Consider the following 26050-nt stretch of genomic DNA (forward strand, 5'->3'; position numbering starts at 1 on the left):
GGCACCTGTGGGTGTGTCATTTAGCGGTGCTGATGTGTTACGATGAGCTGAGCGTATACTGAGGCTCAAGGTCTAGTGGAAGTCAACTCATCTGCCATCTTGGACCTATTTGGTTCTAATCAGTTTATGTCGTGTCCTCAGGCTATGTCATTCTTTTAGAGATTGTGCCCTGCCCCCTTCCTGTCTCATTATGATATAGTGATGATAGTCATGTCAAGAGTATGACTCTGAAATTAGGTGGCTGAGGTCAGGTGGAGGAAAAGATTATTGGAGGTGAGGGGGTTAGGGAACTGAGAGACCAAGGTGATGGATTAATCATCTACCTGGATGTTGAAGTTACTTAGAGTGGTAGCAAGAGTAGCAGTATTGGATTGGCCAAAAAGTTCGTTCGGATTTTTCCATACGATGGCACAGAAAAATCCAAATGAACTTTTTGGCCAACCCAATAGGAAGAGCCAAGCGCTAGAATGAATGTGTATGTCTCCCAGGAAGATACTCCCTGGTCTTTGACTGGACTTGGAAGCATGCTGAAAAGTCCTTGGCAGATGCTAGGGAAACTACTCAACAACACATCTATAGGGACTTCCCTGGTGGCACAGTGGTTAAGAATATGCCTGCCAATGCAGGGGACACGGGTTCGAGCCCTGGTCCAGGAAGATTCCACATGCCGCGGAGCAACTAAGCCTGTGCACTACAGCTACTGAGCCTGTGCTCTAGAGCTAGCGAGCCACAAGTACTGAGCCCGTGTGCCACAACTACTGAAGCCTGCATGCCTAGAGCCCGTGCTCTGCAACAAGAGAAGCCACCGCAATGAGAAGCCTGCACACCGCAACGAAGAGTAGCCCCTGCTCGCCACAACTAGAGAAAAGCCTGCACGCAGCAATGAAAACCCAATGCAGCCAAAAATTTAATTAATTAATTAATTAATTAAAAAAAAAAAACATCTATACAACCTCTCTTAGGTCCTTTCTTTTTGGAGATGGTCTGTTGCTGATTTCAGATCATCCCAGTTCTGACTTTATTCCAGAATGTTGTGATTGTCCTCTGAGAGCTTTCCAGCTCCTTTACGTTACAAAATAACAACAACAAACCAACGACAAACAAACAACTCAGTAAATCCTGGAATCTTCTCTAGGCTATTTAATAAAACCTGCCATCTGAATATGTATTTGTGTGTGACATATAATGTTCATAGTGTATCGTAATGTTAATGTTTATAGTTAAAAGTGTGAATCCACTTTTATCTCCTTTCATATAAATGAGGATAAAACAGGTTCATCCCTTTTAGCCTTCGTTCGAGTATCTTTATATGATGTGCTGCATTTTAAGGTTCTGTTTCTGCAGGTCTGGCATCTGCACAGGGTTCTGCAGACAACAGTTTTATCTCTGTAAGCTTGCATGGAGCATTTGGGGTCCTCCCTGTGTAATCTTGTACAAACGTCTCATAAACAACACCCCCTGAGAAGTCAATGGCCACCCTCTGACCTCCTACAGCTAGATACTGCATTGCTGACTTCAGGGTGGTCCTTTGGAATAATGTTTTGCTTGGGACCAGGAAGATTTTTAAGGCTGTGAAAACACTTGCAGCATGAGGAGAAAGTGGAATCTTGATAATACAGCTTTATGAAATATTGAAGCAAAGTTCCCATGTCCAGAATAGCAGAATGCGAAAGGCTCAAGACTGTTGTTGTTTCAAGTTTTTAGTTCCAAGGTTTGCCACACGAGGTTTGCTTTCTCTTCAGCCCTCTTAAATTCCCTGTCATGCTTGCTTGCTTGCTTTCAGTGCTGCCAAATGAGAGAAGCTTCCAGAATGCTGCTAAAAGCAATAATTTGGAGCTTATGGAGAAGCTGTTTGAAAAGAAGGTTAACATGAATGCTGTGAACAATATGAGTAGAAATCACAGATGTGACAAGTGACAGTGGTGTGGGTTTACACAGTCCAACTGAAATAAAAATAAAAGTGATTCTGCTAAATGAGATGGGGGAGAGCTCCATTGCTGGCAATTCCATAATTTTTAAGCTAAAGGTTGAATCAAGCAGTGGAAGAGGCTCTGGGTGCTTTAACTGATCTAATCCAAGGGGAAGCGTCCAGGGTCTTTATGTGCAGCTGTGCTAAGTCTGTGTGTGGACAGTGAAGCCAACTGTCAAGGTTATGGGCCTGGACTTGGTCCTGGATCATAGCCTGTGGATCACTTTGGCCTCAAACATTCTGGAAAGGCAGAACATCTTTTGCTACACGGTTCATCATTGTTTTCTTGCCAGTGATGTCCTTTATGGTTGGGGCCTTCCAAATTTAAAATCCAATGGAGAGTATGGGTTTGCATTTTATTGCTTTTGAAATATAGTTCATCTGCATGTTGGGCAGTGAGGCCTCTTCTGAAACCTGGCTCTCACTTGTTCTTCAAGTGCCTGGGTTTAGGGGAGAGGTCCCACTGCCAGAAATATGGATTTCCTACTGCTTGCTTCTGTGGGGATTTCCTGACAGCCCCACCAGGCAGGGTTTATCAAAGTGAACAGACTGGGGGCTGTGTCAGTTATTTAGGACAATTTGTGGGGACGGTTCCAGGTGGGGCTGACAGAGGTGGATGTAATGCTAAATGAAGCATAAACTTTAAGACACCTGCTTGCACAGACTCCTTCCAAGGCACTGGGAGGACTCTAGCAGTGTGTTCCATTGTCATATGATTTTGTAAAATCTGAAAAAGTAAGAAATTTTAACTGTAATCCGTTAAGCTTTCTGACTATGGCTTTAAAGGGGGCTCCCAAAGAGTGTAAACTTGACGTTCCACAAAACCTGGATCTATCCCAGGCAATGAGGTCATAGAAACTGAGGTCATGCATCATGTGCAGTGGAAGGGTGTTTAGCAGCTGTGCATGTGTGTGTGTGAGGGGGATCTGTGTTTATGTGTATGTGGGAGTTTATGTGTCTGTGTATATTGTGCGTGTGTACATGTGTATGTCTGATGTGTTACCTGTGTATACCATATTCATTGTCCACAGACATCCTAGAAAGAGTAGAAAAATAACAAATTTTTACAGCATAACAATTTTAGGAACAAAAAAAAAAAAAAGGAAGGGAATCAAGGAAGGAAATGGCAAAAATAAAAGAAATAAGCAAGGATCTTTGAAGGTAATATCTAGATTAATTGTTGAATAAGTAAAGCAATAATCATTTGTCCAGACAGCAGGAAATAGATTCTCCAGTATACTTTTATAACCATTTGAAAATTTTTTCCATATAACTTTCTGATATTTTAAACCATATTTTTATATTAAAGTACTTAGAGAGATAGTACACTTAAACTTACAGTCAGTGTAGCAAGTTATTGTAAACTCCTGATGAATTATATTATGCTTTCTAATGACATCTCTTTTAGTCCTGTTTACAGCAAATTGTTGACATGGTTACTTGTAGAGTTCCTTAAAATCTGTGATGACAGAAATGAAAAAACATGGAAGTGGTTTTATTGAATTATCTTGAATGGTATTTTGATTTGCATCCTTATTCACGAATAAAGTTAAAGGGGAGTTTATAAGCCCAAATTTGACATACTAGGACATAGCTTTAGACTGCAGACAATAGCAAGGATAATTCAAATTTAGTTTATCACCGATTTAGCTATCAAGGAAATCAGATTAAACAGTTCTCAATTTTTGCAATAAATTATTTATGAGAAACAAAGGATAGTAAATTCTTTGGAAGCAAGATCAGTATCTAGATGTGGGAAATATGACATGTGTTTTAGTTACAAACAAAACATCCATTGTCTGAAGCACATCAGACTGTCTCTAGACATCCTGGGAGCACCAAGTTGGCTTTTCTTTGAAGCAAAAGATATTTATAGCTTTCTTTCTCTCTGTGTGTCTTTTCTCACTCCCTCCTTCCTCCTTCCCTCCCCTCCCCTCCCCTCCCCTCCTACCTCCCTCTCCTTCTCTCTCTCTTCCTTCCTTCCTTCCTTCCTTCCTTCCTTCCTTCCTTCCTTCCTTCCTTCCTTCTCTTTCTTGATTTGTTTGCTTCAGTAAAATTTACAGTCCAAAAATTACAGAGGAAAGAACCGTATATGGATTGAACTTCTAGGAAGATTTTTTGTTATGCATTATCAACATGTCCTACCATTATTAATGATTGCATACAGGAGAAATACAGCTTTTACTCTCTAGTTGAAATCCATTTTACTGTTACAATCAGTCATAGGTTACGCAGTGGATTTCAGCTTGAGGCATATCCTCCAGTTGATTGCTAAATTCTCTATTATCTAACAGTAGAGAAATGCAAGATTATGCTGGATACAGTTCTCACTACTTTCAAAGGCAAGACAAATAGTAGATAAATAATCAAAACACAAGCACCTGATAGAAAATTATGGCCGTTCAAGAACCAGGAATCTGAAGAAGGCTAAATAACAATCAGATGAGTGAAAACACAAATTGTGTTTGCTCAGATGAACTGCACAGCCCTGCCTTTTGCAGTGGGGACAGGTCATTTGTCTGCGGTGGATTTCTTGCTGAATCACAAGGCCGGGGGGGGTGTTGCTGGTGAGGTAACCTTGTCTTCACTGGGGAGAATGGATCGGACCATAACCAACGTAAGGGGAAAATCTGGCCGCTTGGGTTATCTTTTCTCCACCTACACACAAAATATTTCCATTGGCAGTGTTCATTTTGGAAAGATCTCTTTAGAGAATACGCATAGTATGTGCTCTTTGTATTTGGTAGTCACCCATTGTTTACCCATTACCTATAGGATTTACGCTTTTACTTATTTTCCCATATTGACCTTATGGCCAGTAGCATGCATTTGTAAGAATAAAATGGTTGCCTAGAGTGTAACTGCGGGCATAGAAGACAGAAGCTAACTGGACTCAGGGACATTAAATCTGGACTTTTCCCTGTGAACTCTGATAAATAAGACATATTAAACACATACTGTGTACCAGGCACCAGTCTCAGGACTTTGATATTTAGTGCCCCCAGCCTTGTGAGAAAAGTATTGCAATAATGTCCAATTTACAGATGAGGGGCCTGAGACAAAGAGAGGTTAAGTATCTTGCCCCCAAAGTTACATCTAAGAAGGAGTGGAGGCAGGATTTGAACCTGGCTTATCTGATTCCAGAGACCATGGCCTTAGCCACATATCACCTTGATGATTTATCTGCCTAGATATCAAAATCCACCCTAAAGATTTTCCACGTACTTTTCCCAACTTCGTTTAATACTTTACCATGGAACAAGGAAACCAGTTAGGCTGGAGAGACCCAACATCACGTTTATCATCTCCAGTTGCAAAAGTAGGTGATAACCTTGGCTCTTAGTTAATCCAATGGACGACAGTTCTTGATTCTTAGTTAATCCAATGGGCCATGTTTTTTAAAGTTAAACTATTCAAAAAATTCTTAAAGAGCTATTCTATTTTTTCTCTGGACTGACTCTTTGGAGGGTAAGACTCAGCATTGCTTTACCTTCATGTCTCACAGGGCTAGGTTTAGTATGTGCTTAGTAAATCTTTGGAAGATGAATAAATGAAATCAGTTCAAACCAATTGGTCATCTTATTGGTTTTGTCGGCACTCATAGACATAGCCTAGACTTCATAATGATGAGAGTTTCTCTTTGTTTCACCAGAGGGACACATCCCTCTCTGTCTAATTTATTGCTCTGGTATTGGTAGGCAAGTGGATTGATAAACAACAGAATCAGAATGAAGAAAAACCCGTTTTTAAAAATTGGCACTGCAGGGCTTCCCTGGTGGCTCAGTGGTTAGGAATCCGCCTGCCAATGCAAGGGACACAGGTTCGAGCCCTGGGCCGGGAAGATCCCACATGCCGCGGAGCAACTAAGCCGTGCGCCACAACTACTGAGCCTGCGCTCTAGAGCCCGCGAGCCACAACTACTGAGCCCACGTGCCACAACTACTGAAGCCTGTGCGCCTAGAGCCCGTGCTCCACAACAAGAGAAGCCACCGCAATGAGAAGCCCGCACACCGCAACAAAGAGTAGCCCCCGCTCACCGCAACTAGAGAAAGCCCGCGTGCAGCAACGAAGACCCAACACAGCCAAAAATAAATATAAATAAATAAATAAATAAATAAATTTTTTTAAAAATTGAAAAAAAATTGGCACTGCAAGCACTCCAACTTAACAAGTGTAATAAGTTGTATTACAGTTATAATACTTAAGGAACATGTTGTTTAGGTCTGAAAATTATCATTTGATTATTTTTTAATGTTATTTAGCCTGCAAAAGATGTTTTGGTAATAGACCTGATTGCCAAGAGTCTATTTTTATTTTAACATTGAAACCCAGATACAATAACTTTTTATTTTACTTTAATTTTTAAATTAACATACTATTCATTAACTTTCTTCTTGGCATACAGCTTTATGAATTTTAACACATGTATAAATTCATGTAACCACTATCACAATCAAAATACAGAACAGTTGCATCATCCAGAAAAATCCCTTATGCTGCCTCTTTGTAGTCAAAACCTCTTTGTAGTCAAACCCTCTCCTACCCTGGCAACCACTGATCTTTTCTCCATCTCTATACTTTTGCCTTTTTGAGAGTGCCATATAAATGATACCATATAGTATGTAACCTTTTGACACTGGCTTTTTTCACTCAGCAAAATTTCTCTGAGGTTCATGTGTTGCATGTATCAATAATTCCTCCCTTTTTATTGCTGAATAGTATTCCAGTATATAGATATACCACAGTTTATTATATCCATTCACCAGTTGAAGGACATTAGAGTTGCTTCCAGTGTTTGACTATAACAAGTAAAGCTGCTGTAAACGTTCGTGTACAGGTATTTGTGTAAGCATAAGTTTTCATTTCTCTAGTGTAAATACCTAGAGAAGTGAGATTACTGGGGCATATAGTGAGCTATATACAAGAAGCCACTAGACTTTCTTAGAGGGGCTGTACCATTTTCATTCCCACCAGCAATGTACTAGGTTTCCATTTGTTCCACATCCTCATCAGCACTTGGTATTGTTATTTTTCTCCCTTAATTTTAGCCATTCTAATAGGTTTGTATTGGCATCTCATTGTGGTTTCATTTGCATTTCTTTAATAGCTAATTATTATTAAAGCATATTTTCTTGTGTTATTTACCATTTGTATATCTTCTTTGGTGATATGTCTGTTCAAATCTTTGGAACATTAAAAAAATTGATTATGTTGTTTTTTTAAAATTAATTTTATTTGATCTTTGCAACAACCCTGTGTGCTTGGTACTATTTTTTAAAAAATATTTATTTGTTTATTTATTTATTTTTGGCTGTGGAGGGTCTTAGTTGCAGCACGTGGGCTCTTCGTTGCAGCGTGCGGGCTTCTCTCTAGTTCTGGCACGTGGGCTCCAGAGTGTGAGGGCTCTCTAGTTGTGGCGCACAGGTTCCAGAGCATGTGGGCTCTGTAGTTGCAGCACGCAGACTCCCTAGTTGTGGCACGCAGGCTCAGTAGTTGCAGTGCACAGGCTTAGTTGCCCCATGGCATGTGGGATCTTAGTTCCCCCACCAAGGATCGAACCTGTGTCCCCAGCATTGGAAGGCAGATTCTTAACCACTAGACCACCAGGGAAGTCCCTGTTTTAATCGTTGAGTTTTGAGAGTTCATTATATATTCTGGATCCAAGTCCTTTGTTAGATATGTGATTTGCAAATATTTTTTCACACTCTGCAGCTTATCTTTTTAGTGTTTTTCATAGAGCAGAAGTTTTTAATTTTGATGAAATTCAATTCACTTGTATTTAAAAAATGAATCTAGCTATTGGTATTATATCTAAGAATGATTTGCCTAACTTAAGGTTATGAAGATTTCTCATATTTTTCTTCTAAAACTTTTTAAATTTATTTATTTATTTATTTATGGCTGTGTTGGGTCTTCGTTTCTGTGCGAGGGCTTTCTCTAGTTGTGGCAAGCGGGGGCCACTCTTCATCGCGGTGCGCGGGCCTCTCACTATCGCGGCCTCTCTTGTTGCGGAGCACAGGCTCCAGATGCGCAGGCTCAGTAATTGTGGCTCACGGGCCCAGTTGCTCTGTGGCATGTGGGATCTTCCCAGACCAGGGCTCGAACCCGTGTCCCCTGCACTAGCAGGCAGACTCTCAACCACTGCGCCACCAGGGAAGCCCCTAAAACTTTTATAACCTTGTGTTTTACATTTAGATTTATCATCCGTTTTAAGTTAATTTAAGTATAAAGTTATAAGGAATCTGGTATATGGATGACCGATTTCTTCAACACCATTTGACACCAATGTCACCAGTTTTTAGCACTTTTGCAGTGCTATTTGGACCTGTGCTCTATCCATGAGCCAGTCTGAGACCTGGGCAGTGGTCTACCCCATAGTTCAGTTCCCCAAGCTTTTGTCACACTGTTTAGGGTCAGGAACATGTACAGGTCCGGGGGGAGGCCAGTAGTACATACACAACTTTATGGGGTTGCTTTCTTGAACTCCCACCTCTCCAAGATCATCTCCCCTACATTCTCCACCTACAGGACCGTTCTCCACCTTTTCCCGGTCTTCTGACTAGAAAGCCAAGGGTGTAGTATCCCAGCTCTGCTGTGTACTTCCCACAATTATGTCTGCCTCTGGGACTAAGAGAGGAAAAAAACCCCTTCTTCCCCTTCTTCCACCTGCACCCTCCTCTTCTGACCACAGCTCCTCGGGTCAGAGAGAAGGATTCCCTCTGTCACTGCTTGCCCAGTCACTGCTCCTACCCCTTCTACTGTGGGGTTGCAACTGTGGGAGTGAGGCTTGCCTGGGGCGCAACCAGAAGAGAAAACAAAACAAAACAAAACAAAACAAAATTAGGATTTCCCCCACCTTCTCTGCCCTGTAGGGGCCCCCTTCCACTTCTTAGACCAGAATGGGAAGCTCCTCTTGGAGCTGTTTCTGTCCGGGCCAGTGATTTGTACTGCCTTGAGTCCCAGCTGGAAGGTATGGAAGAAAAAACAGAAAGATCAGGAAACCCTGATTGTTTGTATTTTGAGTTCTGGTTTTCTTCCCCAACCTACCTGCTGTCATTTACTTCTCAGGGTCCTCAAATAGCTGTTCCAAACGTCTGTCCAGAGATTTTAGTAGCATTTGTTGGGAGAGACAGAGTGGAGTGTACTTATACCATCTTAAACAGGACCATAACCCTAAACCTTTGGTATACTATGAAAGTGGAGAGAATTGTACAGTAAACACTGGTGTATCCATTGCCCAGGTTCAATAGCATCTTTTCTTTTAAACAGCATGTCTGAGGATCGCCATGTGTCTAATGTATTAAACACACTACTCGTTTATGTCAGAGTGTAAGTCAGTTATACCCAAAATGATGGAGAGAGCTTTTACCACTTTGTTCTCTCTGAGGCTTTTCCGAACATGTATTTGTATTACCCTGTATTTGAAGCATGACTCTAGCTAGCATCAGCTTCTTGTAACTTTGCCTTGGGGGATTGAAATGCTGTCAGGTTGGAAATAGCATCATTCCTGATGTACCTCTGTACTCTGCCTTGAAAGATTCATTCAGTTAAGTATTTCTGTAACTAAATCAATTATTCACAGTGGCATTAGAGCATAACTAATAAAATGCTTTTTATAATTCAAGCAATGCCATGTTTGGCCAGACCTGGCAGCTTCTTTACCTGAGTGATGAGCCCTCAGTTTGACTTAGCAGTTCTGTCTTTTGAGTTCTAACACCTATTTGCAAAGAGCCAACAATGGCACCCCTTCACCATCAATATTTATTCAGTGCCTGTTGTGGGTGAGTATCAATGCCAACTACTGGGGATTCAACTAGATATAAGTCCTTGCTACTCAAAGTAGGTCCTGGGACCAGAAGCACTGGCATCACCGGGGAGCTTGTTAGAAATGCAGAATCTTGGGCCGCACCCCAGACCTCCTGAATCAGAATCTGCGATTTAACAAGATCCCCAGGTGATTGTTTCAGGAAGCACTGGCATAGATACAGTCCCCACTTTGAGGAACCTACACTCTGTTGGGGAGCAAAGACTGAGACTGTAGCAGGTAAGTTGCGTGCCAAGGATCAAATGCATGGCCCAGAGGCTGAGGACTCCAGGGTCAAAGTGGGCAGCATCCACAAATCTGGGGAAGAGGCAGACGAGGTAAATGGAGGCTCTTACCCCAGATGTGAATAAAGGATCCCAGGTGGAGTGCAGGTGGTGCCCAGAGGATAATGCAAGCATCTACTCCCAGAGCTCCTTACTCTGAGTGCAAGTGTTCCTCGGGGAAGTTATTGACCTTCTTGCCTGTCATCAGACTGGTAATGAGGACAGGTTTTCGGTGTCTGTGGGCATTTTACACTTTATAGAGCATCAGGTATTGACTATGAATGTAATCTATGACTCATGCTCATAAACTTCTCAGGCATGTCAGTTTCCTATCAGAAGACTTACTTTTCATCTGTGAGGAGTGATTCTTTGCCTCTGAGGAACGATGGCTCCATTTGGAATTTATAGTTTCAGAGACTCAAGTTGTTTGCCTCTTGAATTCCTTGCTTTTGGATTTTATGATGGGTGTTTGAAATCCTTAAGTGTTGGCTGCTTTAAAATTAGGAATGACCTCTTAGGGAAAAATAGAGCTTCTATCAAATATGATTTATCACCTATCCCAAATATTTCTGGCCTCTTTTTTGACCATATGTGAAACTAGATTTAGTGTTATGGGGTGTGAAACATTGATTTATAGGGAAGGCTAAATTAAGGGGTAAAATTTCTTGAAAAACCTCAACTAGTTATTATTGTACATCATTGTTCCTTGGGGAAAAGTGCAGAAATTGGTAAGCGTTTTCTTCACTCTAGACTTTAATAGACTGCCTCACTGTGTAGTGTGACAGCTGAAAGGTAAATATTATAGGGTATGTACGTTTAGAGAAGGGTTTCTCCACAGTGGCACTATTGACCTGTTGGGCAGGTGATTTTTTGTTGTGGTGGAGGTTGGGGAGGTTATAGGATGTTTGCAGCATCTCTGGTCTCTACCCACTAAATGCCAATATCTCCCCTAGGTCACAACAACCAAAAGTGTCTCCAGACATCTCCAAATGACCCCTGGGGGCAAAATTGCCCCCAGTGAAGAACCACAGATTTAGAGTTACATCTCCATAATCTGGGACTTGCTTTTTTACTTCTCCATACCCAAACTTTACTGAGAATAAGGGAAAACATTAATGCAATTTCTGGGGGCAGCCAAAGTAACTGCCAAAAGGCTTATACACTTTAAAATGGAAGTCCCCCACAGACCCTCATTCCTTGTTTATTTATTTATATGCTATACATTTAGCAAATTGGTCTCCAGGATTACAAATACAGTTGATTAAGAGAGGCAAATAAGATGTGCTGAGAAGGCTTACTTTTTGGAAGGCATGTATACAGAGGTTATGGATGATTTTTTTTTTTTAAGGTCCAGTACCATATTTATGGTGATTAAATACCTAACCATTTAACATGTACAATTGTACTATTGTTTTTATTAGGGTCTGTCTTAGCTTGGGCTGCTGTAACAAATATACCATAGGCTGGGTGGCTTCCACAACAAAGGTTTATTTCTCACAGATCTGGAAACTGGAGAGTCCAAGATTCAGATGACATCACTGCCAGCATCTCGTGAGAGCTGCTTCTGGTTTTATCCACTCTCAGTGGAGAGCGGCGAGAGGAAGCAAGCTCTCTGTGTCTGTTTATAAGGGCACTAATCCTATTCATGAGGGTTCCACCCTCCTGACCTAATTATCTCCCAAAGGCATGACTTTCAAATACCATCACATTGGGGATTAGGCTTCAACATATGAATTATCAAGGGACACAGACATTCAGTCCATAGCAGGGTCCTATCTTTTTAAAAAGGTGTCAATGACAGAGTTTTTGAGTGTTGAGCCCCTGCCCCATTTCCCCTATAAACCCTGTGGGGTTTGCTGTTGTTGTTGTTTGTTTTCATTTTAAAAGAGATTTATTTAAAAAATTTTTTTCAGCTTTATGGTTCAAATAAAACTGTGATACATTTAAAGTGTACCTGGTGATGATTCAGTGTGTGTATACATTATGAAAGGATTCCTCCCATCTAGTTAATTAACACACTCATCACCTCATTTCTTTTTTTGATGAGAACATTTAAATTCTACTCTCTTAGCAAATTTCAATTATATAAAAGTGTTATTAACTATAATCACCATGTGATACATTAGATCCTCAGACCTTATTCATAGTAATGGATGATTTTTTGACAAGGATAAAAGGAAACAGAAAAGCAGACACATGAACTTACAATTAAGGATCCTGAGGCTAAGGGTTAACTAAGCTGACCAAGATTACAGCATTTGAAAGTGGTAGAGCCAGAGTTTGAGGTCAGTTTCGTTTGAGTCTACAGATCATGCTCATAATGTCTGCTCTATAGACTTCTTTAACTTGGGACCTAGGGCGCAGGTCTCAATTTTCCTCAGGTTACAGACCTCCAATCCCTCCTCCCTGAGACAAGTGTTAACTGCTGGCTGTTTCCTTTCACACTTCTCTTCCTGTTCATTTGGTGTACAAGTCTAAGTACCCCCAGCATCACTGTAGGTCACTAGGTCTTGAGCGAAATCTCTCCTTCAGCCTCTTTTATGCATGTGTGATTTTATAGAGAGAGTATATTTTAAATAATTTATGCATAAATAGAATTTTTTTTTATAACTTCAGTCTTTTCTGTTTTTTATTTTTTGTGTAGCTTCCTCTTCTCCAGTAACTACATTTAACAATGTGGGATCTGTGTGTTTATTTCAGTACTTTTCCTCATGCTCATATAATCATATCCACATTGTTATCTATCCACTTACCCACTTATAATAGATATAGATACATACATATACACATATGAGTTTTTGGTCATAGCTTGTTTTATAAAAAATGGGACCGTATTATATTTTCTCTGTATCTTATTTTCCACATTTAACAGCTACCTAATGGAAGTCTCTCCATGTCAATTGTTATAGCCCTAATTAATTATTTTTAATGCCTACATCATGTGGTATGACTGTTCCCTGATTTGTTCAGTGTTCCAATATTGATGGACATTTACCTTGCACTCAGTTTTAAGGGTTGCAGTTAATAACCTTATTTATATAACATTAGGTCCTAAAACTTATTTTCATGGGATAGAGTCCCAGGAGTGGGATTGCTGGTTGTATTTAAAATTTTAATAGATATTGCCAGATTGCTTAAACTATAATGGTTTCATTTCCACTAATACCTTAAGAGAGCACATTTTTGGGTCCATTTTTCAATGGGTTTAATTGCCTTATTCTGTTGATTTGTAAGAGTACTTCATGTATTACAGAAAATAACCATTTATCTTTATTAAGATACATTAAAAAAAATCTATCATTTGTTTATTGTCTTTGTTTATCATCTTGTTCCTTTTATAACTTTTGAATTAAAACACTATACATTATAGTCTAGGTTTTCTTCTAATATATTTATTGTTTGTGTGCTTTTTTTGTATGTATGATATGATATAGGATTTAATTTTATCTTTTTCCAGATGAAGAACTACTTGTGCCTATACCACTTATTAAATATATTCATTGTCCCCATAGAATTGAAACATCACCTTTGCTGTATATTAAACTGTCATTTCTTAATTTTCAACAGTTAGGTATTAACCTAGCTTTTGTTGGCTGAGACAGTGTGGTGGCTCACCCAAGTGACAGATTCCTTTCTTCTCTTTTCTGGAGGAAGCATGGCTTCACAGTAATTCACCTTGCATCCTGGTCTGGAAGCCTCGAGATCACGCTCATGCTGGTTAGAGCTGGAGCAGACCAGAGAACCAAGAATCAGGTAGGTATGTGGATCACACCTGGACAGAAACCCTCTCCTCACAGTGCAGGAGGAGAAGATTGCAGTGTAATTGTCTCCCCTACCCTGGCTCTCTTTAGGATGGAATGAATGCCCTCCACTTTGGGGCTCAGAGCAACAACGTGTGCGTTGTGGAGTACCTCATTCAAGATCTGCACCTGAGGGACTTGGACCAGCCTGATGAGGTGTGTTTGTTTTTGGGGGGACAGGTCCCAAATACACCCCCACTAAATTCTGCTTTCTTCCTGCCCTTGCAGAAGCTGCCAAAGCAGCCAGCACAGACAGACCTGACGCTGTAGCTGGATCCTCTCTCTGTCTGGCAGACCACAGAGCAGAAGGAAATTGTTGGTGCTGGTGGTGGCCCTAGCACCTGCATGTGGGGAGGGCAGGAGGTATTGAGGAAGCTGCCTTTACTCCCTCATCCTGGCCAGGGGTGGACAGTATCCACCCCGTTTGGGTGCCTGCATTTTACTCGATTATGCCTGGCCTTTTGGGAATGTATTTGACCCAAGGCTGTGCTGTAATGAGCCATGGAATATAGTGCAATTTTACCATATCCATCTATATTTTTTTCCTTTCATAAGAAGTGATATAGTAACAGCTACCACTTATGGAATATTCGTTAGTGTGCTTGACCCAGAGGAATGCTGTGTCCACACATTATTTCAGCTAGAGGTCTAGGGCCTGGCACGTATGGATGCTTAACAAATCATTGCTGAATGAACGAATTATACTGTTAATCCCCACAGTAATCCTATAAAGAAAAAATATTTTACTTATTTTCAAAGGAAGTCTTATTTTTACTGATATTTGAGGAAGTTGAGGCCCAGAGAGGCTAGGTACCTGGTCTGAGGGCTCCAAACTGAGAAGTGACAGAGCCAGGTTTGAATTCCGGTCTGGTTGACTCTAGTCACCGTGCTGCACCATCTCCCTTCTCAGAGGACAGTGGGCATTGCCCGTGTGCTAGGGACTGTCTTTTCCCTGGAATATCTCCTTCTAGGCTTTTTTCATAGGATAATATCCTCTGTGGGATTGGCATTTGGATTTTGAATGGAACCTCCTTTTCACTGTGCCTCTAGAACTTTACTCTCCATTAAAGTCTCTCTAGAAGTTAATCAGTAATATTTGCTTTGTTTCACCTCTTTTATTTATTTATTTATTTTTTTTTTTTTAATTTTTTATTTATTTATTTATGGCTGTGTTGGGTCTTCGTTTCTGTGTGAGGGCTTTCTCTAGTTGCGGCAAGTGGGGACCACTCTTCATCGCGGTGCGCGGGCCTCTCACTATCGTGGCCTCTCCCGTTGCGGAGCACAGGCTCCAGACGCGCAGGCTCAGCAATTGTGGCTCACGGGCTTAGTCGCTCCGCGGCATGTGGGATCTTCCAGACCAGGGCTCGAACCCGTGTCCCCTGCATTGGCAGGCAGATTCTCAACCACTGCGCCACCAGGGAAGCCCCCTGTTTCACCTCTTTTAAAAAACCTTCACATTTTTTTCTGACCTCAATCTTAAAAATAATAACAACAAAAGCCATTTCTTCAAGTGAAGTCTATAAATTTATTTTACTTCTTCTGAATATGACTGAGCAACTATACCTTTACAGCTTGGAGGCAGACAGACTTGGGCTGAGGCCTGGACGTATATTAACTATGTGGCTTTAGCAAGTTCTCCAACTGCTGAAATCCTCAGTATCTCCCTCTGTGCAATGGGAATAATAAAACCTACTTCATGGTAGCACCAAGGCATGATGGGGTGGGGGGTGAATGTCTTGACCTCCATGTCATTTTTTATCAGCAATACCTCCATTCTTTGATAGAAATGACTTTGATGCTTCCTCATTCTTATATACAAATACCTATGCCAGTGAGCAAAATGGCAAGCCATTCTACCACCCCTTTCCAACCAGACACCACCCCTAAGCCATTCCTATGTAGTAATATATCAGAGTAGCCACTGTTGGAATGCTTAAATGAGTTAATGACTATAAAGCACTTAGCGGAGAACCTGGTACTTGGTAAGTGCTCACTAAATGTTAGTTATTATAACAATTATTATAGGGTAAAATGCTATCTAATTTCCTCAAACTGATAACCATAATCAAACAGCATTTAATGTCAGGATGAGGAAGTCAGACATTCCAGCTTGATCCAGGCTAACTAGGAGTGTGGCCTGTGAGTGAATTCCATTCAATTCAATTCAGCAGATATATGTTCAGGACCTGATTTTTTGTTTGTTTGTTTGTTTTAATAAAATGTATTTTTTTAAAATTATTTATTTATTTATGGCTGTGTTGGGTCTTCGTTTCTGTGTGAGGGGCTTCTCTAGTTGTGGCAAGTGGGGGCCACTCTTCATCGCAGTGCGCAGGCCTCCCACTATCGCGGCCTCTCTTGTTGCGGAGCACAGGCTCCAGACGCGCAGGCTCAGTAATTGTGGCTCACGGGCCCAGTTGCTCTGCGGCATGTGGGATCTTCCCAGACCAGGGCTCGAACCCGTGTCCCCCGCATTAGCAGGCAGATTCTCAACCACTGCACCACCAGGGAAGCCCTAATAAAATGTATTTTTAGCTGAAGTACAGTTGATTTACAATGTTGTGTTTGCTTTCTGCTGTAAAGCAAAGTGATTCAGTTATACATATATATACATTCTTTTTACTTTCTTTTTATTTTATTTTGTTTTTTTATTGAAGTATAATTGATTTACAATGTGTTGATTTCTGCTGTACAGCCAAGTGGTTCAGTTATATATAGCGCATTCATATAATATATATATTCTTTTATCTCAGGATATTGAATATAGTTCCCTGTGCTATACAGTAGGACCTTTTTGTTTATCAGGACCTGTTTTGTGTGAGAACAGGGCTGTCTTCCTTTTCATTGGGCTCTGGATGCTTTCACAGGAGACAGCTGTGTGTGGGGAGGGTCAGGCAAGCTGAAGGAGCTCAAAGACCAAAGCAGTTTGTGGGGAACCTTCCCCACTTCTGGAGCTTCTGCTGGCCATTATCTCTTCGGCAGGCTCTGGGCTGGTCCTGTTCCACTCCTCTTCCTCCAACTCTGACTATTTGTTGGGGAAAAGGCTGAAGAGCCCTGGTAGCGGACTGTGCAGAGCCAGATAGATGTGAAACTAAGAGGACCTAAAATTAAGATGGGTGGAGAGACAGATGAGGAAGGAGCAAATAATGAGTCCACTGGGTCATCTAGGGAGAGAAGAATCTCTGAGTCCAATTTTAGTCCTAAAGAAGCCTGGATTAATCAATAAAAAGACAAAGTCTGTCCTTTTTCTGAGATCTGTGAGTGAGGTCAAGGATACTGGCAAAAGCCAGTAGGAACTGGGATCAGGAGCTCAGGGTCAATTAATTCAGCGTTGGGTTTTCCATCTGTATTTGCTTAAAGATACTGTGGAGCTCATGAAATGCACTGTATAGAAAAGACTGCTCTGCCTTCACAGCGGACCTTCTTCCCTAGTTTCTTACCCACAGAAAGTGATGGAGAGCCTTTATACCTGCCCAGTGTTAGTAATCCTTCTCATTAGCCTAGAGGGAACTCCAAAAGCTAACAAGGAAAGCCTTACAGGGAGGAGGTCTTTATTAACAAAATGGATTTAACTAGGCCTGGAAGAGATTGGGTGAGATGGGAGAGATGGAGGACCCTGGAGTATACTGAAGTTTCTCCCAACTCCATAGCTCTAGAAATCATGTGGCCTCTCCAGGGGAGAGAGATTAGAGCAGCCAGGAGAAGTCATAGGTAAAGCAGTCTAGATATTTAGAATCTACATGTAAACTCCCACCTAGTGATCAAAAATAAATACTCAGACTAAAATGTTTGGAGAGGGAGGGACACAGAAGGGAATGGCCTCAGAGGCCACTCATGTATCTGTTGAATGTTTATAAAGTTTGTTGGTACGACGTTAGGTTGGTTTCAGCTGTCTATATCGGGGAACTTCCACTGGTTTAAAGGAATCTATATACGAAGTCTCTAGAGGTCCAAATGCAAAGAAGCATCCTTTTTTTGGAGGACTGGGGATAATAATCATGAAGGGATTTGATAAGACAGTTTCCTATGTGGACCTGAGGCCCACATCTAACAGCCTTGGATTTCATCAAACCTGTTGACTCCCATCTGGGGAGAACTGACCCAGCAGCTCCCCTTCACACCAGTTCCATGCCTTCATATTCAACACACTACTCTTTCGGTACTTTTTACTCATGGCAATGTTCTTGTTCTCTCTCAAATCTCTGGTTATTCAGGGCCCTGCTGGTTTTCCCCTTCAACTAGGGTTCTGCTGTGGATTCCTGATCGCAGGGTGAAGGGAAATGTCTTGGGTGTGTAGACATGCCCAGGAGGCACCGGGGGGCTTCATGCTGGATTCCACCGGCCTCCTCTCCTCGGAGGCTCTCCAGGGCACCCTCTCTGGGATCCCTGTGGGAAGGGATGGCCAGGTTGGACTTAAGGTGCACATTTAATGGCTGTTTGTGAAACATTTACTGAACTTGGTAATTTGTCAAATAACCCTGGCAGTAAACTTAAAAATGAAAAATAATTTCTAATGAATAATTGCAACTCCTCAGACTTATTCATGTGCAAACAATTTAAATGCATTGAATTAAGACATATTAGGTTAAATGCACATTAAGTTAATAAAGGCAAAAGGAACAGGAATTCTGGACCCTCCTTATTTTTGTTAATTAAGAAAGGGATTCAGGATCCCTTCCTGAGCTGGGAAGTTGTTGTGGTTTGTGTGGGGCTTGAAGCTTGAGGCCCTGACACCAGGCTCCATGGTCCTCCACGCTGGAAAATCTCCCTGCCTTCCAAGTGAGGGCAGTCTCAGTCCTCCGAGACTGCACTGGATAGAGGCCCACTTGAGCGTAATTTAAAAGGGTTGAGTGGTTAAAAAATGAAATAAGACATTAGAAACTATATATTTTTTACAAAAACCCACATTTTTGAAATTCTTGTTGTTATTTTGCTTAATAACTTGTACTAGAGATGGGAGAAAAGATTTGTATCTCATTTTACTGTCACCTCATCTTTCTTCATGCTACCTTTTGATATGTTTATAAGATAGAGACTACTTTAAATGTTCTTATTTTGTGTAATTTGGCTTTCACTTTTTTTCTTGATGATAACATTTTTTAAAGGGCCTACAAAGTTTAAAGTAATAGCTGTTTTCTTGGCGAGGAAAAATGTTTCATCTTTGATAACCTCCCATTTCTCACCAGACTAGGCTTTCTTTGTGGGTGGGTCCTTTGTCACTCTGTTTAGGCAAGCAGACATGCAAGACTTTGTAGCAACCAAGGATAAAAGAACAAGGCCATTCTAAAGTTGAACAGACTCCTGATACTTCCGGTAGTGTGTGTCCCCAGACGGCTAAATATGTATTAGTTAGAATTCTTTCTGTTATGAGTGACAAAAATCCAGTTTAATCTAGAATAAACATTAAAGGTAGTTTATTAACTCCTAACTAAAGAGTTTGAGGGTGTATCTGGCTGGCTTCAGCCATGGCTGGATCCAGCTCTCTTTTTTCCTGCCAACTCTTGGCTGTCTCTGTTGGCATTATTGATAGGTTTACTCTCCACATGGTGGGAAAGATGGCTACTAGCAACCTCAAGTTTTATATATGAAAGCCCACAGGTGACTCTGATTGGCCTGTGGCTTGGCACGTGACCATCCTGAACCAGACACTCTGACCAAGGGGTAGATGGTGGAGGAGGCAGGAGCTGTAATGAACAGCTCCACAAAAATGGGGCACAGGGGCTGTTCTCCAGTGGAAAAGATGGGGACAGGAAACAGGTCACCAGTGCTCTTTCCTGCTGTTCCAGGGCATTAGCAACCTTTAAAGGCTGTCTCCCCCCATTTCTTGTCACCTGCTCCCCAGCCACAAACACACACTCACACTGAGTTACGTATTCCCACAAATCGCCAGCTCAGGTCCTGCATTTCATTATGATCACTCGTATGTGTGTTCGTCTTCCCTAACAGACTCTGAGCTTCTTAACGTCGGGGTGCCGTATTTTTTATCTTGGCCACTCTCGCTTAGCACAGTATCTGACATATACATAGGTGCTTAATAATTGTTGAATAAATAAGTGACTGATTTATAAGGATGTGTGACTAAATGTTTTCATCTAGTATATCATCAGTGTTTCTCATCCTCCTTTTTGTGATTTGTTTATATGGACCTTTATCTGTTGTCAGTATTCGCAGATATTTGTATAAGCCAGACACAGTAATTTTGGCTCTGTCATTTCCCAAGAGCTGTTCATGGCTCAAGACTAGATCTTGATCTTCAATTAGGGGTCTAATCTCACAAGCAGCAAATGGAGGCCCCCAGCAGTTTCTGTCTCTTCCCTTTGCCCTTCCTTAGTGATGCGATGAGAATCATCGATGATGAGTCAGGATTTCAAACTCTGAAGGGCTGGGGATGTAGGTCTAATTGACAACATATCTGTCTCAAGAATATAAATGAGGTGAATTTTTGGTGCCAATTTGTTTCTCCGGCCTCCCTACGTGCATGAGTGCAGAGCCCCGGAGGGCTGATCTATACACACTTTTTTTTTGGCCATTTATTATTTTAGCACTTTTCCTTCCTTTCTCTTTAAGTTGTCGGAGAATCATGAGCCGCTATCTCAAGTTAACAGTGACCATTATCTTTTTATTATCTTGCATTAGCAGGAGATCAGATAACAAATCTAGATTCAGGAACCTTCTTATAAAGAGTCTTGTATCTTGCTTTTCACATTTCAAACATCTTGCTAAGCTTTTAGTTAATAACATATCAAACCAATCTGTGAATGTTTTCTTTAGTCGAAGAGAATACTTCTGCTGCTATTTTGCCACCCCAACTTCTTTTCCTGCTTTTAAATATCTCAGGTTAGAAAATTGAGGTTTTTATGGGTCTTTCATTGTTCTCGATGACATTTTGCCTGTTGAAAATGCAGTCTCCCTTTGCAATGTAAAAAGTTGGAGAAATTGCCATAATCAGAAGATTCTGCACTTGAACTTTCCTCCCCAACAAATCACACCTAAACATCCCTCTTAAGCTATATTCTCTGGATAATTCCTAATTTCTCCATCCCATTTCATATAGACCTATTCTCAAGAGTTTTCCCGTTGATTCTTGGTGAACGTTAGAGGTAAATATATGAGCAAGCAAGGAGGGCCTAAAGAGAAGCAGTTGATACATGTCATGTCTGAATGAGTCACGTAAATATTAAACCCTGGACAATTTCTGCTTCAGACATTTTTATCAGTAAGGCAAGGCTTACTGAGCGATATGCAGGTGACTCAGATGGGGTCTGGCACAAAATCAGCTTCTCAATAAATAGTCGAGTGAAAGAACTATTCAATAAATGCAAAAAGTTGGTAAAATTGTTATATTTCAAAGGGAATCTCATTGTCTGGCTGTGAGGTGGCATCTCCCCCGGTGCTTGGGAAGACCGTTTCCAAACAGTACTTCTCTACCCCCATAAAAATGATTCTGTGCTGATGCGGAGTTCCCACAGTTCGGGGCAACAACTCAGAAATGGGTCTGGTTTGAAGTGAGAGGGATTGTTATCACCCTTCCCTAGGAAGGGCCCAGAATGCTATGACCAGAATCACCACCTTGGCCTCCTCGCCATCCCCTCCGCTCAAACTGCTGCCCACTTTGTCGGTTGTCTTGCCTGCTCAGTAAGTGTATAATGAACACTGGAGTTTGTGATTGATTTTCAGAAAGGAAGAAAACCATTTCTTTTGGCGGCAGAGCGGGGCCACACTGAAATGATAGAAAAACTTATCTTCCTTAATCTGCATACTTCAGAAAAGGACAAGGTGAAATGGACTTTTATTTCCTTGCTGAGTACCAGAGAAAGGGGAGTGACACTTGAGGTGTAGATTTGGTGATGGCATTTTGGTGAGCAGTAGACTTGTTCCATTGTTACTACAGTCAGAGGGAATCATCAAATATCCAGGTGAAATGAACCCACTTTTTCAGTGGATCGTCCAGATTGCCGATTTTGCTCCATAAATGTCTGTGAAATCAATGGACTACATGGAATTTTCTACTATCAACTCCAGTTGCTCTTTTCTTCCACTGAGGTCTGCGGGAGACTCAGCCCCACCTGACCAGGGAGGGAAACATGTCTATGTGCATATCTTTGATACTTTCCTTAGGAGAAATTCCTAGATGTGGAATTGTGGGTCAAAGAGTTCTGCACATTTTAAAATCTTTTGGTATATATTGCTAAAACTACTTCCGAGAAATCTTTCACCAGTTTGCCTTCTCAAGGTTATATAGAATTACTTTTATTGTCCCACTTTTGCTAGCAAATTAGCAGCAAAGGTAGAACAAGGAACGTGGATGGATTTTTCCCTTCTCGTTCAAACAGCTATTTATTTTCATTTAACACTTTGAAAGTATGAATTTCACTTAAAGCTGTGGAAAACATGGCCACTACTCTGTCCACAGCTTTAACCAATATGAGCCCCACCCCAGAAGCCCCACTACAGTCCTGACAGTGGGGGGAACGTGTTCCTTGGTGCAGGAGGCTCTGCTGTGGTGTGTCTCTGTTGCAGGAGGGGAAGACGGCCCTGCACCCGCAGCAAAGCATGGTCACAGCCCTGCGGTCCAGGTGCTGCTCACCCAGTGGCAAGAAATAAATGAGACCAATGAGTCATGTGCAGGTGCTCATTACAGGTGGGCATGGGGCTCAAAAGTGCAAGGAGGGCCTCCCTGGTGGCGCAGTGGTTGGGAGTCTGCCTGCCAATGCGGGGCACACGGGTTCGAGCCCTGGTCTGGGAAGATCCCACATGCCACGGAGCAACTGGGCCCGTGAGCCACAACTACTGAGCCTGCGCGTCTGGAGCCTGTGCTCCGCAACGGGAGAGGCCGCGATAGTGAGAGGCCCGCGCACCGCGATGAAGAGTGGCCCCCCACTTGCCGCAACCAGAGAGAGTCCTGGAACAGAAACGAAGACCCAACACAGCCATAAATAAATAAATAAAATTAAATTAAAAAAAAAAAAAAGTGCAAGGAATGGCTTTCAAGAAAGGAATGGGAGCCAAAGACATTAATTAATGCCATAGGACATAAAATGTGATGCAAAAAGATTCCTACTTTTTTCTCTAAAGTAACTCATGGCGGTTCATTTGTTAAACCATTCACTTATTCACCAAAAAAAAAAATTTAGTATGTATGTGCTCTATGCTAGGTAGAGTATGTTTTCTTATTCTAGAAGCCTACAGGGCAAGAAGAGCATACAAAAAATAATATGTCAGGCTAAATGCGGTAATAGATGTATATACAGTGTGCTGTGGGAACACAAAGGAAAATCTGTTTCACAAATATCACAGGCTTCACAGAGGAGGTGGTATGTTATGTGGGTCTGAGCATTTGAATGGACAGTGGTACGAGGAGATTGGAGGAGGGCACAAGGGTAGAGTATTTCAGACAGAGGGAAGAGCCCGCCTGTAAAGGAACCAAGGCATGAAAGAGCATGGTGTGTCCTGGGAATGACAAGTTCAGGGTGGCAGAAATTGAGGATGGGTGGGCTGAAAAAGGTGGATGCCAAGTGGGCCAAGGCAGAGAGACCATGAAAGGCTGTGCTCTTCAGGAGGAGGGGTGATTCTGACCTATTGGCAGCAGAGACCTTGGAGGGTTTTAAGCAGCAAACAGGGATGGGATCCATCCTGGGTGTAGGCGGGTGACTGTCACCGTGGTTTGAAGGGGGCATTGGTGCCTGGAGAGGCAGGAGGTGGGGAGCCCCAGTCAGGTGACTGCAGAAGTGCTAAAGCAAGAGCTACAGAAAGCCCCTCACCGAGGCTCTCTCTGGCAGCAAGCAGGACGAGGTGGTAGGAGGAGACAGAGGCCACAGGATTTGTGACCAGGGGATACGGAGAGGGCAGACTTTCTGGCCCCTAGCTCTCTGGCTTGGACTCCCAGGAGGGTGGGGTGCCCATCCCTGAGCTGTGGGGTACAGGGGAGGAGGGGGTGATGCATGGTGAGTAGTAAGGGTTTGGGGGGGTTCAGTCTGAGGCACCGGAGTGGGGAGGGGGTATATTCAGGTGGAGGGCGGCAGGGAGTTAGAAACCGGGCCTGGGGTTCTTGTAAACCCCTTGTGAGTCATCTGCTCTGGGTGGTCACTTTTTAACCTCTGGCTCAACGCCTTTGAGGCTGGCTGTTTGGAGACCCACATGAGTGGAGTCCTCTTGGACTTCATAGTTTAATATTCTGACGAATTCTAACTTGGCACCTCTCCTGAGAGCTGCTTTAAGAAGTAATATAATCATTTACTTTAAGACACCATTGATTGTAAGGCACATCATTATTTCATGTAACACTAAGAAAAAATAATGCTGCCAATTAAACTGTGACGCAAAAAACTCTCTTGTCATTTAGAATATTTTATATTATTGAGTTTTTAGACTTTTATCTTAGATTTTTTTAATCATATACATACAAAGGACCACATAAGCAAGGGAGCTTGGTTAAGTATTCCTATACTTCACACATTGAGTCGAATTCTTCTAAATCACTTTCTCACTCAGAGTCTTGATGTCCTTGCTTTTCCAGACAAAATATTGTCTTTTGTGCCTTCAAGGATGCTTGTGATGCAGTGTTTCTTCAAAAGGTGCCCTGCTATAGATTCTGAGATTTTCTTCTAAGCCACTGACACCCATTCTGATTTAATGCAAATCACAAGCCATGACAGCGATATCATGTCTGCTGCCCGGTTGACTGAGAGTGTGAGGTGCATCCTGATCTCAGGTATGTTAACATGAGAAACAGGATGTGACTTATAGAGTTGGTGGCGTATGGTCATAAAAATAGCAACTGTGGGCAACAAAATGCAAACTGAAGGCTGTGAAAGTGGACATGTGTGATGCCTGGGAAAAGTCAGTATTCCCCTTGGACCAGAGAAGCATAATCAGCCTGGTCACATGCATCCCTGGACTGGGGTTAAACGCAGGGCTCTGACTGCCTGGGTCTGATCCTGGCTCCATCACCCCAGCTAGATGATTTTGGGCAGGTTACTTGGCCCCTCTCAGCCTTAGCTTCCTCATCTATCAAATAGCCTCATAAGGCCTTCGTGAGGTTTCAGATGAAAGGCTGTGTCACACACTTAGTTCAGGGAATGGTGCCTGGCACAGGGTAAGTGTGCAACAAGTGGTATCCGGTGTCATCACCGGTGTTATCTGGATGCAGTAAGTGGGATCTTGGTTATCATCGGTATCAGTGGTACATATTGTTATTATCCTCCTTTTTCTCTCTTCCGGTTCCTAGGAGAATGTAAGCCAGGCTTTCAGCTGAGGATCATGGACAAAAGTAGAGCCTTGATTTGTTTATTTTTATGTGTGTGACCATCTGACGTAGTGATGATCAGGTTGAACTGGTTTAACTTAAAGATCCTAGGAATTTGGTCTTCTTGAATAAGAGTTACGAATGTGAGAAACTCAAATAGAACACGATTCACCTAGGATAAATCTTAGCCATGATTGGCCTTCACAAATCAATATAGAGATCCAGTCCTATAGTCATAGGATTTAATTTAAAGTCTTAGTTGTGCTTGCCCTGTTTTGCTTTAATACTTTACCACTGGAATGTGTGCACTTGGATTTCATCTACCTTTTAGCTATTTTCGTGTTGGGGCACATTGAGGAAAAGTCATAAAGTCCAACAAACTGTAATTGTAGATTGTGATAGGTTTTATTTGCACAAAGTAAAGTATCTAGTGATAATATTAGCCTTTTGGATGAAGCCCGTAATGTACATACAGTCTTGGGCTGCCTCTGTTTCCTGACATAGGCTGTTGCCTGACCAGTTGGAGTGACTCATGGGACTAGGCTCTAGAGCAGTGGTCTCCAAACATTCTGGGTAGCAAACTCATACCAGTAAAGCAAGTTTGAGCATGCACCTAATCACAGGTACATTTATAATTAAATTAATATATTATAAAACATATGCCAGAAATATAAATTTTAAAGATTGAGATAAAAATAAACATAAATAGCAATTTTTCATATTTTTCTCTACACTGAAAGGATTATCTTGTAAATATCTGATGTATTTTCCTTCCAGTTTTCTTTGTGTTCCTATGCATGTATATTTTTAGTGCCTGCCCAAAATTTATTTAACTGTTCTTTAGCTCCTGGACATTTAGGTTTTGTTCAGTTTTTCTTCACAATTAAACTAATGCTGTCATGAACCTCTTTGTATACAAACTTTAGTCTGTATTCCTCATTATTTCCTTTG

The 26050-nt window shown here is 41.8% G+C and overlaps 1 protein-coding gene across 1 annotated transcript in view; it reads left to right on the forward strand.

Moving 5' to 3' along the window:
* ANKDD1B (ankyrin repeat and death domain containing 1B) overlaps positions 1–26050 on the forward strand; it is a gene marked incomplete at its 5' end in the record, with an annotated part of 57838 nt that overhangs the window by 6358 nt on the left and 25430 nt on the right. The window contains 7 exon segments of the mRNA XM_082380428.1: positions 1784–1906; positions 4456–4541; positions 13712–13810; positions 13909–14013; positions 21532–21630; positions 22375–22393; positions 22396–22472. Of these exon segments, the coding sequence (XP_082236554.1) occupies positions 1784–1906; positions 4456–4541; positions 13712–13810; positions 13909–14013; positions 21532–21630; positions 22375–22393; positions 22396–22472 (608 nt within the window).

This window comes from Balaenoptera borealis (genome assembly GCF_965194805.1).
Source record: "Balaenoptera borealis genome assembly, chromosome: 2".
Taxonomy (NCBI): domain Eukaryota; kingdom Metazoa; phylum Chordata; class Mammalia; order Artiodactyla; family Balaenopteridae; genus Balaenoptera; species Balaenoptera borealis.